Raw genomic sequence first — 15,232 nt, forward strand, 5'->3', positions numbered from 1 at the left:
TTAATGTCTCCTCTTCTCAAGTGTTCCCAGCCATCTGTTTGGGCTATCTTCCCGAACCACATACATGATGCTACTAATATGATTAAAAGGATAACCATGAGTTCAGTAACTGTATTATGTAATTGTCACTTATTTATGAATCAGTTCATTAACGATTTGTACATTTATATATTTTTAGCCATCAGAAACTAGAGATCATGTAGAAGTTAGTCCAGAAAGTGGTGTTTTGGTTCAAGAAATGGTTAGCAGATTAGAAAAAGATGGAGGATTTTCACTTTTAATTGATTATGGCCATGATGGAGTGAAAACTGACACATTCCGGGTAACTTATAAAATGTATTTCTAAATTTTGTTAAGATTAAGATGAATAATTTCTAATTATCTTATTTATCTTATTAATTTTCTGTTAGTAAAATTATAGAGTTTATATTATTAAAAAAAAATTTCTTTCAGGCCTTCAAAAGACAAACTTTACATGATCCTCTGTGTGAACCTGGAACAGCAGATTTAACTGCAGATGTTGATTTCTCTTATTTAAAAAAGATGGCTCAAGGGAAAGGTAAAAAACTAATTTTATATTTTAGTTATTGATTGAAATCGAACATTCTGTGATATAAATTTTAATTTACTATTTCTATAAAATTAAATAACTGATATCTACAAGATTATTAGAGAATTTAAATTATATTTAAAATTAATCAAAAAAATAATTTTGTAAATTACTACTATAAATAATGAAGAATTTTGTATATTTATAGATGATTTTAAATAAAAAAAGTCTAAAATGACTGATGAAAGTGAAAAATAAAATTTATATACTTTTTTTGTTGATAGCAGTAACATGCATCATCTAATGTCTTCATATCAATTATTTCATTCATATTCCGAAAAAATTTCCTTTTAATGTGTCTTGGCCATGGTGACCTTTGGAAATAAAAGTCAGGATGTTTACATAAGTTATGTACATAAATAACAACTAAATAAATTAAAATTATAATTTTAATTTATTTAGTTATCATATTAAATTGTAGAATTAAATTGTAAATTGTTCAAGAAAGAAGTGAAACATGTTGGCTATCCAGGAATTGTTGGATATTGCATGCCATGCCTGGTTGCACATTGTTGTTGATAAATGGCATTAGAGAACTTGAAGTTAAAATATTATCCTAGGCTCCAGTATTATATTGATGTAATGCTGGCTGGTCAAAGTACTGGTAATGCATAGAGATAAGAGCAGAAGTGAATTCCAATGGCATCCCATACCATAATACCAGGAACTGTAATGTTAAGGTACTGCATTATTTGTGCTTCATTGAGCCTGTTGCCATGGTATCATTAGACACAGATTTGCCCATGTGATTCTGTGTACTAAAGCAAGCTTTGTCTGAAAAGATAATGTACTTCAATTTGCTTATCCACGTGCAGCTTTCCTAGTACTATTGCACTCATAAATGCCTGTGTTGTAGTCAAGGCAATGAGTATCTCGAAAGAATATCACAAAGCTGCAGACAATGTCTTTCAGTACAGTATGTGCAGACTGTAATTTCAAAATGCTCTAACTGTTGAGTAAAGGTGTTTGAATTGGCTGTACAATCACTTAGAGTTAAGAACATGCCATGTCTATCTTATTTGTTAGTATGTCAAGGCTGTTGAGATGCCTCACGTGGATGAGTTCATTCCTCCTCTATACACTGATGCTGTATTCTCATCACTGTTACTGTATTCCATTCAACATGAGCTCTGATCTTGCAATAGGATAATCTGCTTTCTCATTATATCCACAATTCTCTTAAAGTCTGAAACCAAGTTATGTCAAGTTAAGAAACCATATATCCTTTCTATAAGCAAGAATGGCAAGCAAACACAATTCCAGTGCTTTACACCAGCTTTTTGTGATATTTTACATTATGTCTGGGGTGTTATTGTCATATGTGATTTGCATAGGTGCTGCACTTTTAATCATTCACATGTTCTTCCATGTTCTAATTAACCAACAAATTTTGGCCCTATGTGATATGCCCTCCTTGGTGTTAATTAATTAATTTATTTAACAATTTATTAGACAACATTTATGAAATATTGGCACATTAATTTACACTGCAGGCTATAAAGAATTCAAATTACATTTCAAAAATTATTATACAAAAGTTATATTGGAAAATATTAACAATATAAAAATCATTTAAAAAATAAAATAACTTAATGTCATTCCAAATTTAATTTTAGATAATAATTAATAACCATTTTATTTATGAAAACAAATATATTGCTAATGTATATTTTAACAATTTATATTATAGTTTTGTTTTTTCTGAATATTATTTTTTCAGCTTTGACCTATGGTCCAATAACTCAGGAAGAATTTCTTAAGAATATGGAAGCTGAGAAACGATTAAAAGTGAGTTATTAAGTACTATAATTTTTCAGTAATTATTTGTTTTAATGATGGCTGGAGGTTTATTAATTCTTAACAAATATTCTTATATTGCCTTTACAAAATCTAAAATAGAAGATATTTAACATATTTATTCACTAAGAATATAAATACATATTTTTTTATTATTTATTCCTATGACATTTTAAAAGTAATAGCTTCAGAATTTATGGAAAATTATAATAATGAATATTATCTTTAAAAAAAATGGCTGACGAATTTACACACTAAAAATTTCTGTAGAAAAGACTAAAATGTCTTAATTTTCATCATGTTGTTCCTGGTGATTTGACATAATGAAGACATTTTAGTCTTTTCTATGGAAGTTTTTTAATATTAACTTTTCTTCAGTTTTAGCTTTTTCTATTACTCAAGTTACACAAATTTACATAATTTTTTTATGTATTATAGAAATTATAAATTATTATTGATTATGTTAATTTTAAAATCTTAACTACTTTTAACTAAATAGAATGACATTTTATTTTACATTCAAAAATTTAGTTAAAATGCGAATGAAAAAAATGGCTAAATCATTATCGAAAATGAATAAAGCTTTTAAGCTAGCAGATTTATTTAAAAAGTAACATTTTTCAAATGTCTTAATTTGTCGTATTCAGGTTCAGAAACCAGTTCTAATATGTGAACATTTAAATAGTGTGAATTCTGGAATGTAAAAACAAGCACATACAATATTTGAAATAAAAAATTAATTTTTATTTATTAAATGAATATAAGAAAAAAATGATATATAGAAACTAAAAAAAAATAATTAGAATGACAAATAATCAGATACATAAAAATAATATAATGAATTTGAACTTTAAAACAAAGCTTATTACACTATTTATAAAGCAGTCTCCATATTTTAGATAGTAGAACCTTATCTTGGTGATTGATACATTGCCCCTCTTGGCTATGTTTAGATGTTTCTAACATCTATGCAAATTTTGTCATTATTTGATCTTGTATGCATCTGATAGCTGCTCTTTTCCAAAAGATACTATTTTTTGGATGAATGGCAAATGCTGTAATGCTATAGTTATTCCTTTTAGCCTGCTCTCATGCTCCAACCATTAGGTGTTAGAGTTAAGGAACATGAGAGCCATGCTAGAAGAGATTGATTTTATACTTGTGAGTACAAATTATTAAATATTTCAAGTACTGAGATTGTTAAAAAAAAATAGCAGATGAGAAACAACAATTTAGGTATAAAATAAAAAAACTATCATTAATTTAGAGAAAGCAAGAAAAATTCTGTTTACATGTAACTAGTTCCAATGTATCATTAGAACAATAGAACAAAATTAAACATCACAATATGATATTTAGATTTACTCTATTTTCCTTTTTAACAAGGTATATCAGTTATAATTTTTGCAATAAATTATTAAGAAACACTAATAAAAACTAAGAGTGGGTGCTTTTGATGATGATGATGATGATGATGATGATGATGATGATAATAATAATAATAATAACTCTCCCATAGTCACCACCTGGTCGTGGTGGGAGAGCCCAGTAATTTTACTGATCCATAGGGCAATGCAGGCTGGAGCACAAGCTCCCGGTAAGGACACCCATGCCAGTAAAGTTTATGGGGAGAAATGAAGCTAAGAGTGACCACACCCACATTCTGTGGTGATATTTATTATGGCAGGGCTTAAAGTGATTCTTTTTTTTAGCTTTTTTAGCTTTTTTCATAGCTCCTCTCTTTTTTAGCTTTTTCTGAGAAAAACTCACTTTTTTAGCTTTTTTCACTTCCCATGTGAAATTTTTTTTTCGTAAATGCGCTCAGGAGCGAAATAGCGACCAGCACGTCCCCATATGCCTTATGGACCGTGCGCGACATGATAAGGCACTGTCGTATACACATGTAGTGTACTACATTTATATAAACTAACAAAACGAGGAGCTTCCCAAAGCTTGATACTCTGCACATGCTGTAGGAATTTGCACGTGGGTTTTCCTTGCTTGTATCCTTGTGAAATACCGATCTCTGCGGCACTTCGATATAATCACGCTGCATTAAGACATAAGTACACTTCTAGTTCAGCGTTAAGAGTGATTTTTATACAGCATTATTTTTAGCATTTGTATTTATTTAAGTGCAGTGGACAAAAGAAAGAAATAGATTTTATTTAATACTAACAGTAGAAACTCATGTTTTAGCAACGGAAAATCGTATAGAACCCAATACTTTCTGAAGTAAGTTGCTAAGCAAACTTCTTCCCAACCGCCTGCTATTCTTTAGCTTAAATGATGACATTACTCGTTTTTGACTACCGTAGAAAAACCAAAAATAATAGTTGTTGAGCAATAATAAATTTGATTTCTATTGTTATTATTAAATAAAACGTTGTAGGACACTCGTTTCAAAGCTTGTATCTTTCTAGCACTCTGTAAAATTAAAGATCGAGCAGCGAATCTCGTGCCAGTAAATACAAGATTTTAAACTAATATCCTAAATATTAATAACTTCTGTAGAGAGAATCTTTAGACAAAGACAAAAGTTTGGTTTTAAGTGGGTGCTTATATATTTGGCATGCACCATGGTTTTCTGTATTCTAACGGTGTCCTTCATTTTCCATTTCGACAGAAACTATAAAACTCGTCACGCACGTGCACATTTGAACAGCTTCGGTCAATCCAGCACCAAATTAAAAAATTAATTTGTAAATATTTAGCGTCAAAAAACTGCTATTTTCACTTTAATCTAGCTTTTCTATATGCTTCTAGTCGAACTCAGTCAAAAAATTAATTTAATTATAATTTATTGAAGATTTTAATTTTTTAATATTAGAAAGTAATTAGCATAAATTACATGGTGTCGTGTCTCATCTTCGCTCCCGTTCAAGTTTATTGTCCTATACATGCGCTGATGTTCGTTTTTACTTCTGCTGGGGTTTTATTTCAACCTCGACCGTTTGGTTACGCAAAGTGGGGAGATGGGCGTCACATGATTGCATACCTGACTTTTTACAAGTTTCCTTACCTCGAAAGAAACTTATATTTTTTCTCAATTTTAATTATTATTAACTAACTTTTTTGATGGATTCTTATATCCTTGTATTATCTAAAGTTGCAGATATCAATGCGTAAAACTTTATTTAAAAAATTGTTTTCCTTATATTTTAAAATTCAAAAATAAATTAAATATCGGAAATGCTAAACTGTAAGTACAGTGTGTTTTACATTATCATTGCAAACAGATACAGTCAATTATTTTATAAATGTATTTATTATTTTAATTTTTATAAATTATTTAATTTGATGCAATGTGATCAATTAATTACTGTGGTGCGTTGACATGGGCGTAACCAGGAAGGGGCATGGGTGGGCACGCCCCCCCCCAGTTAACCTGGTGCCCCTCCCCAGAAAATTCTTCTTCTTCTTCTTCTTATTCAATTTAATATGGAGATGCGGCTTTTTCTCCGACTGACATTGCCAGTTGCTAAGCGAAACGGCTAGTGAGGCTAATGTAGCGCTCCAGCGCCGCCACGTATTGACTAGGAGTGATGGAGGCTGGCGGCCAGTAGATAGGTGTCAGCGTGTGCACCAGAGACATGTTTAGGGTCATCGTGTTGCCTAGGTCCTTGTGGGCTATAGTGTATTTGGGGCAATGTAGCCAGTAATGAAGTGTAGTTTCCGCTGCGCCACAATGGGGGCACCCCGGGGAGTCGTGTAGATGCCGTGAGTAAAGGAAAGCATGTAACGGGGCCGTCTCGGTCCGGAGCCGGGCCAAAAGCGTCTCCGCGTGGCGAGATGACGCGCAACTGTACCTCCAGGAGGCGAAAGGGCATAGGTGGTCCTGGCCTTTGTTGCGGAGCACCGCTGACCAGGAATCTGTCAGGGTGCCGATGGTGGTGTCCTGCAAAGCCCGGGTGAGGTCGCGTGGCATGAGGAGTTTCCAGATGGAGCCACAGAGCGGGTCCCCAGAAAATTATAGCCTCTAGGCCCCCATAACAAACTCTGGCTACACCAATGTGCGTTAATTAATATGGAGGCGAGACTCGATTCAATTACTTTTTCATTTCAGACGTTAATTACAGTGTTATTTTAATGTAATTTTATACATAAACATACATTATTATAATTAATCGTAGGCACAAAAAACCTTTCACACTCTATTTCTAGCAGACAAATTAATGAGCACAAACGTTTTCGGCCGTTTTAAAAGGCCTTCTTCAGGTGCACTGAGGACGGTTGGAAAGTCGGATAGCCAATGTTTACGTGACGTCATTGTTTATGAGGGGTTTCCTCTTACAAGTGACATCTTAGCAGAGAAGGTTTAAACGAAATTGACCTTGGAAAATATTTTAAGATTAGCCAAGATGCGTGAACTATTGTCGAAGATAAGCGAATCCTGAAAGGCGGAAAAAAGGAAATAGAAAGAAAAAGGAAAAAGAAACCTGATAAATTTAGAAACTGCACGAGAGAACGAAACGGACAAGGAGAGGGTGGACCGGCCTATTTAATTAAGGGGGTTATCGAGGAGTGACTGCCAGGCAGGGTAGAGCGAATCTGCATCCCTGCTGTTAATGCAGTTTCCTTTGAGGGATTCAGTAAAGATCTCTATAGCTTCGATTGTTCTAAGTTTGCTAGAGTCAAGAATAGGAACGGTAATCCTAGCATCTTCCCATTCGGCCGTTATACTGGGTTCGCTTGCGTACTGGGCTAGGGTGGAATTAAATTTTTTGTTGCGCGTGTCGTACCTATGCTCAGCTATCCTTTTGGTAAGCGATCTGTTGGTTGAGCCTATGTAGGTTAATTTATTGCTTGGCTTAACTCTATTGTCCACCAGCGGAACAGAGTAGACTCCTGGAATCCTGGCTTCGCTGCATTTATCCTTGTTATTTGTTAGAAGCTTATAAATCGAAGGGCTGCGCTTGTATATATCTATATAAGAATAATATCTGTGTCTAATAAAACAAAGCGATTTATAAAAATAAAAAGCATGCGTTCCATCTCGATCTTTTGTAAGTGAAATTTTATGATTTTAATTTTTAAAAAATGAGATTTTTATTTATAATTTCTGTAATTTGTTCTATAAGAGCAAAAAACTAAACTTATCAAATATCAAGTCTCTGTAAATAATTTCATCATTTACTTATTAACATTAACGTCAGATTTGTTAAATTTCATGGGATTGTATTATTTTTCAACTTCAGGGTAGTAGAAAGCTTTGTATATTTTCTCCCATAAAAGTAATAGACTCTGCCGGTTCCCCACTGTGAAGGACAACAAACTGCTAAATGTTTAATTACATTGTTTTCATAAACTCTCTTCTGTCAGTTGTGGGTCGAATGACTAACAAATTGTTTTATTGTATTCAGGGGAATAGATTTGTGAGACTAGTATTACCAGTAATGAATTCTGTAATTTTATTTTTAATCATTTAAAAAATATTGATAAAATTACCAAATAAATGATTGGGTCACAATTACTAGTGGTATTGCTATATAACAGACATGGGCAAATGCGACTCCGAGAGCTGCATGCGGTCTCAGAGTCGCATTTTTGAGTTTTATGTGGCTCTTGCTGAAAGTGTTAATTTCTGCCTTTTATTATTATTTTTACAGTTTTATTTCCACAATTTTGTGAAAATATGTTTATTAAAAAATTCAATACTTGTTTTATATTATACTAGCAGACCCGGCCACGCGTTGCTGTGGCTCAAAATGTATCTATTATAAATGTATAACGCCTCCCCCGTGGGGGAATTTCAAAAAATCCCTTCTTAGTGTACATTCTCTTGACGTACCCTATTAAAACGCAATCAAACACGCATCTAAAATAGTATAATAAAAGTCGAGTTCTTCACAGTAAGCCTTAATCCTGTCCCTCTCCCTGCTGGGGAATATCGAAAAATCCATTTTTAGTGTATATTCTGTTGACGTAACCTATTAAAACGCAATTAAAAACGCAAAAAACCGCATCTAAAATAGTATAATAGAAGCCAAGTTTTTCACGGTAAGCCTTAATCCTGTCCCTCTCCCCCGCAGGGAAATATCGAAAAATCCATTTTTAGTGTATATTCTGTTGACGTAACCTATTAAAACGCAATTAAAAACGCAAAAAACCGCATCTAAAATAGTATAATAGAAGCCAAGTTTTTCACGGTAAGCCTTAATCCTGTCCCTCTCCCCCGCAAGGGATTATCGAAAAATCCCTTTTTAGTGTATATTCTGTTGACGTAACCTATTAAAACGCAATTAAAAATGCAAAAAACCGCATCTAAAATAGTATAATAGAAGCCGAGTTCTTCACGGTAAGCCTTAATCCCGTCCATCTCCCCCCAGTAGGGGGAATTTAGACGTGTATATTATATACAAACACTTGCGTATTCGAATGCAACGTTGTGTCAAAATTCAAAAGGAATCGGTAGGAACAAACAAACGTTATATTTTATTTATATAGATAGATAGAAAATGATCTGCTTTAGTCCATTCTAACAGAAAAGCATAATGCCTCACAGAAAAGCCAACTTAGGTTGTCAGAAGTTAGCGCCATCTGTTGGACATGAAAGCCTTAATCCATATATAAATATATTTTTGAAAGGGGGGAAATAGTGGTCTTCACATATGCCACAAACCTTTGCGGGAGTGTATTAAACAACTTCCCAAAGTTTCATGGCAATCGGATAAATAGTGTGGTAATGCATGAAGGACAGACACACAGACACACACACAGACAGACATACATTCGTTTTTATATATATAGATAATAAAATCAAGGTACAGAACTGCAGTACAGAGTAAAAAAGTACAGAACTGCGGCTCCCATGCATTTTGCAAAACCTACATTTCGGCTCCCACTGAACTTTTGCTTGCCCACCCCTGCTATATAATGAACATGCAACCCACTGATTCTGCCAGAAGTTTTTTTTTTCTTCTTTAATTACATTTTTTTATGAAGAAATCAAAAAATGCACCTTGAAATAAATGGCATTTGAAATTTGGCATGTTATATGGAAACACATTCTGGTAGTTATGTTACTATTCCATTTGCTTTGCTGTGTAATGCTGGGAATTCTGTATGGGGCACATGAAAACTTAATGCGGGCCTGTTCTGGCTTAATGCAGTCTTACTGGTCACTTTCTGGAGTATAAACTCATCCTAACTATTTTCATATTTAATCTTATCAGTCCACTTAATAATCAATCTAATATCATATGCAATGTTATTGATACAAAATATGTGTGCGTTTGTGTGTTTTTTTAATAATGCCTGTTTTCGTTCATTTTAACACTATTAGCTTTTTTAGCTTTTTTTCAGTGTGAATTCTCTTTTCTCACTTTTTTTTATTGCCATGACTGCTTTAAGCCCTGTTATGGTAATAACTAGATCAAAATGTGATACCGGCTTGGATGTTGCCCGGTTAACAAGGTCTGCGTTTGTGGGTTAAGCAGAGGCTTACGTTCGAAAAATAGGTCACAGTCTCCCTTGGTTACCGGTGGTGAAAGCGGCACCGGCCCAAGCATGGCTACTGCACTGCCCGCAACAGATGTGAGGAACCAACCCAGTCTTGGTGTTTCTGTGGCAATGCATCCACAGACCACAAAGGCTGGAAAACCACGCCAACGGATGAAATGGACAGTAGAAATGAACGAGTTTATCATCCGTACTTACTACACCATCACAAAACTCGAAACAAACATGACAGCATACAGACAACAACTACACCATAGATTCACACAACAGTATCCTCATCTCACTGCACCGAACAAAGGGTTGTTGATCAAAAAAGTACAATTATACACAACAACCTTATTCCACAAACAACACTCAAACTTATCAAACAACAGGTTGCTGATCAAATACATCAACAGACAGAAACATTTAACATTAATGAAGATCATGTAACCTGTCAGGATAATCCAGCAACAAGCATTGATAATAACACACATACAACAACTACCACTAATGATACTACAGACACTTCTTCATCCATCACTGATAACATAGACATAGATTTAGTTAATACACTCTCACTTATATTTCAGGAAACGCTCACTAAATATACAGGCACAGATCCCACACAACGACCACGAATACCAAAAATCAACACGTCAAAGGAAATAGGAAAAACACTAAATTATGTAAACACTCACTTACTACCACACTACATTCATTCAATTTCTACACTCACAGACATTCATATATTAGTTTATGCTGGGGCAGTCACAGTAGTGATACACCATGGACTGAAAGTACAATCACAGACAAATATGCAGAAAACACAATTCTATCATAAGCCTGCCTGGCAGAGAAGAATAGAAACACAAATAAATGACATTAGACAGCAATTAGGCAGGCTTATGGCAGACACAATACACTAAAAACAACATAACACCCAAATTAAGGAAACAGCTCAAAAACATTTTCAAGAAAATAAAAACACACACAAAACATGAACATCACAACACACGCATTACAGAATACATTGATACACTAAAACAAAAACTTGCTGCCAAAGCACGTAGACTCTTTGTAATGTGCCCAGGCTTTTGTGTAGTGTGTGTGGTATGACACCTGTAGAGGACAGAACAACAGGTACAATAAGCACCCTATCCATCCTCCACAGATGCCTTATTTCCTGGATGAGTTTTGTGTACTTGCTGACTTTTTCAGTGCATGTGTTTTGTACATTGTGAGTGTTTGGAATAGATCCACTATGCCAAAGCACGTAGACGATACAAAACATGTACACTACAAAAACAACAAAATAAATTATTTACAAACAATGAAAAACTCTTTTACAGACAAATTAATAACAAAGCAAACACTGATACACAGCACAGTGGCACACCAACAGAAGAAGAACTCACAACATAATGGTCTTCTCTTTGGTCCAGTGCTGTCACACACAATGCTGATGCAGGCTGGATCGAGGAGGAGAACAGAAACTTGCACAACATACCAACTATGCCCTGTGCTGAAATAAACATACATGATTTCCAATACACTGTTAACAGAACACACAACTGGAAGACACCTGGTGTAGACAACATTCACAATTTCTGGTACATGAAGTTTACATCACTGTACCAGGAACTAGCTAAACACCTAACACACATCATCATCAATCCACAAGACATGCCAAATTTTCTTACTCAGGGCATCACCGACATGAAACCTAAAAACAACAATACCACAGACCCCACACAATACAGACCAATTACATGTCTTCCAACACTACAAATTATTGACATCCTGTATTGCAAACAAAATATACAAACATGTTGAAGAACACAACATTCTAACGGAACAACAAAAAGGTTGCCATAGAAATCACAGGGGATGCAAAGAACAGTTACTCATAGATTCGGTCATTCTACGGCAAGCACACAAACAACACAGAAACATACACATGGCATATATAGACTACAGAAAAGCATTCGACAGTGTTCCACACAGTTGGCTGCTACATATTCTACACATGTACAAAATACATCCATCACTCATTGCATTCTTTCAAAACACTATGCAGCACTGGAGAACAACACTACATCTCAGGGTTAGTAACACTTCCATACAAACAAACCAAATTTTTATTAGGCGAGGAATTTTTCAAGGATATTCCTTGAGTCCTCTCTGGTTCTGCCTAGCCTTGAACCCATTATCCAACATGTTAAACAACACACAATATGGCTACAATATCAGGCATGAAAAAACAACACAGTTTACACTGTCACATCTCATGTACATGGATGACATAAAACTTTATGCATCCACACAAAAACAACTTCATCAACTACAAATCAGACATTCATACACAAGCACATACAAATGGAGTTTTGCCTAGACAAATGCAAAACACTTCACATAGAAAAAGGAATCCTGAAGAAAGGAGATTTTGCACTTGGAAATGGAGATGTTATTGAATCCATGGAAGAGGGCGAGTTCTACAAGTATTTAGGATTCCAACAGGCCAAACTAACAGAACATACACAAATAAAGCAAAGATTAATTAAAGAATACCAAAGTAGGTTAAATGCTATTCTCAGAACAGAGTTAAATGCAAAACACACAGTTAAAGCAATAAACACGTATGTCATCCCAGCACTCGCATATTCTTTTGAAGTTATACATTGGACTCACATAGATCTCGAGCAACTCCAAAGGAAAACAAGAACAACACTTACTAAGCATAAACAACATCACCCTAAATTCGCCATAGAAAGACTAATCCTTTCACGTAAAGATGGCGGACGTGGCCTGATTGACATAGTTAACCTGCACTACAAACAAATACAGTCACTGCGAGAGTTTTTCCACAGAAAACAAGAAACATTACAGTTACATAAAGCAGTAACTCTAGCAGATTCAAATAACACACCATTAAATTTACACTCACAACATATGGACACGACACAACATATAAAAAGCATAGACACCATTAAGCAATCGTGGGCTCAAAAGGCACTCCATGGCAGGCATCATTACAACCTGGCCCAGGATTTTGTTGACAAAACTGCATCAAACAGCTGGTTAGCTCGGGGATGCCTCTTTGGGGAGACGGAAGGATTCAAGATTGCCATACAGGATCAGGTCATAAATACTAAAAACTACAGAAAACACATACTCAAAGATACAACACTCGCAAATGACACATGCAGAAAATGTCACATCATGCCAGAAACTAAACAACACATTACTTCTGGTTGCAAGCTCTTGGCACAGACAGATTATTTACACAGACATAATCAAGTAGCAAATATAATACACCAAGAGCTTGCAAAGAAACACAAATTAGTAGACATCCACGAACCATACTACAAATACGTTCCACAGACAGTATTGGAAAACAACACACACAAAATATACTACGACAGAGTACATTTTGTGCATGTTGTTTTCCAACGAATCACAGATAAAACAATTTTACCACAACAGACCAGACATCACACTCATTGACAAACACAGTAAAATCACATACATTATAGACATATCTATTTCAAACACTCACAATGTACAAAACACATGCACTGAAAAAGTCAGCAAGTACACAGAACTCGCCCAGGAAATAAGGCATCTGTGGAGGATGGATAGGGTGCTTATTGTACCTGTTGTTCTGTCCTCTACAGGTGTCATACCACACACACTACACAAAAGACTAGGCCCATTACAATTGAATAGAAACACATACATCACACTACAGAAGGCCACTATATTGAATACATGTCATATTGTGAGAAAATTCCTGAATACAGACACACACACTGATACACTTTTCTAATTTTTGTTTTGGTCATTATGCCTTGACTTTGGTTTGGCATAGTACACAGCCACCGGTGTTAACCGAGTATATCTCACTTATCCCAACATAATAGAGATCAATGGAATTGTTTGTAATAAAAGAATAGATATAGACAGTAGTAGACCTATTAACTATCATGTAAGACTCATGTTAATGACTGAAGGTAAGAAAAAAGTATTCTACATATATGAATCAAGATTCAGAATGAAAATTTAATCTTATAAAATTTAAAACTTAATCTTAATAAATTTAAACTTCTTTGGAATTTATAAAAATTCCAAAAATAAAGAAATTTAAATATTGATTTCAAAAGGCAAATTATACTAAAAATTTAATTAGGTATTGATCCAATCAAGTAATTTTATTATGGACAAAACAAATGAATTTATTTGCCTGTTTGGTAGTTTTATAGGCGGAAGCACAATAACTGGATGGTAAGTATTAACAAATAAAGCAATATTAGATTTTTGAGACTGTCTGATGCAATATGATTTTTTCAATGAAACACTTTTTATAGTAATGAGATATTGGAGAATAACATTCCAATTTGGAAGAAAAGCAAGTTGAATAGAATGTTAGCCATAACTATCATAACATTACATAATTATCATTTAAAATCTGTACATTTAGAAAATAATGTTTTCAAACATTTCAGAAATGTGATCATATCTGTAACAAAAAATTGAAAAAATTTTAGTTTAGTTATCTTACACATACAGTACATGCAATATGACATACATACATTTTCAACACCTATAATAAATACATTTATAAAAATATTAGTTCTTGCTAAGTAAATATATGCAAGTAATAAGTTCATACATATTACAGTAATTAAAATATAAGTTCTTGTTTATTTGCAGAAATTACTCCAGTCCTGTACACCAGAACAACAAAAAGAAATTAATAGTAGTTATGAGATGCTAATTGGACCAGAAATGGGCCAAAACTTTAAATTTTTGGGATTGTTTCCTTTGGATATGAAAGACTTGCTAACCAAAAAACCACCAGCTGGTTTCTTTTCAAATTAGAACTGATTAAAAGAATGTGATTTACATTTATGTGCCATTTGATAGGAACTGGTCGTCCTAACAACTAGCCATTGCCTAACAAGTTGCAATTACCTAAAGTATAGATCATATTAATTTTGTTTCTTGAGATGCTATACAAAGCAACTGCATAATTAAATGAAGCACAGTGATAGATAATGCTTCGTGAAATGTGACATAGAAGCTAATTATATGTAATAAAGATATTTGAAATAAAGACTGAGAAGTTTGAATATATTTATTTTGAATTTACATTTTACCTATTTTAAGTAATTTGTTTTGTTTGCCAATGAAATTTAGTAACTAATAATTACTATCATTATTAATACAAATTTATATTCTTATTCAAATTATTCCTAATTTTTAAGTATAATTTACACAAACATGTTTTAATATTTATCATGACTTCATTATTATTCTGTTTTGAAGAATTAAACAAAAATTTTAAATCTGGGTATAAATAAAATTAGTTGTGATTACAACCAA

The 15,232-nt window shown here is 33.7% G+C and overlaps 1 protein-coding gene across 1 annotated transcript in view; it reads left to right on the top strand.

Moving 5' to 3' along the window:
- LOC136982378 (protein arginine methyltransferase NDUFAF7, mitochondrial-like) overlaps window positions 1-14,983 on the top strand; it is a 38,970-nt gene extending 23,987 nt beyond the window's left edge. Inside the window, exons 7-10 of the mRNA XM_067278868.1 lie at window positions 179-322; window positions 454-559; window positions 2,331-2,398; window positions 14,561-14,983. Coding sequence (XP_067134969.1) covers window positions 179-322; window positions 454-559; window positions 2,331-2,398; window positions 14,561-14,728 — 486 coding nt within the window. The 3' untranslated portion in view covers window positions 14,729-14,983. The remainder of the gene's footprint in view (window positions 1-178; window positions 323-453; window positions 560-2,330; window positions 2,399-14,560) is intronic.
- Window positions 14,984-15,232: the final 249 nt, after the last annotated feature.

The sequence above is a fragment of the Centruroides vittatus genome, unplaced genomic scaffold (genome assembly GCF_030686945.1).
Source record: "Centruroides vittatus isolate TY-2023 unplaced genomic scaffold, ASM3068694v2 contig_824, whole genome shotgun sequence".
Lineage (NCBI taxonomy): Eukaryota > Metazoa > Arthropoda > Arachnida > Scorpiones > Buthidae > Centruroides > Centruroides vittatus.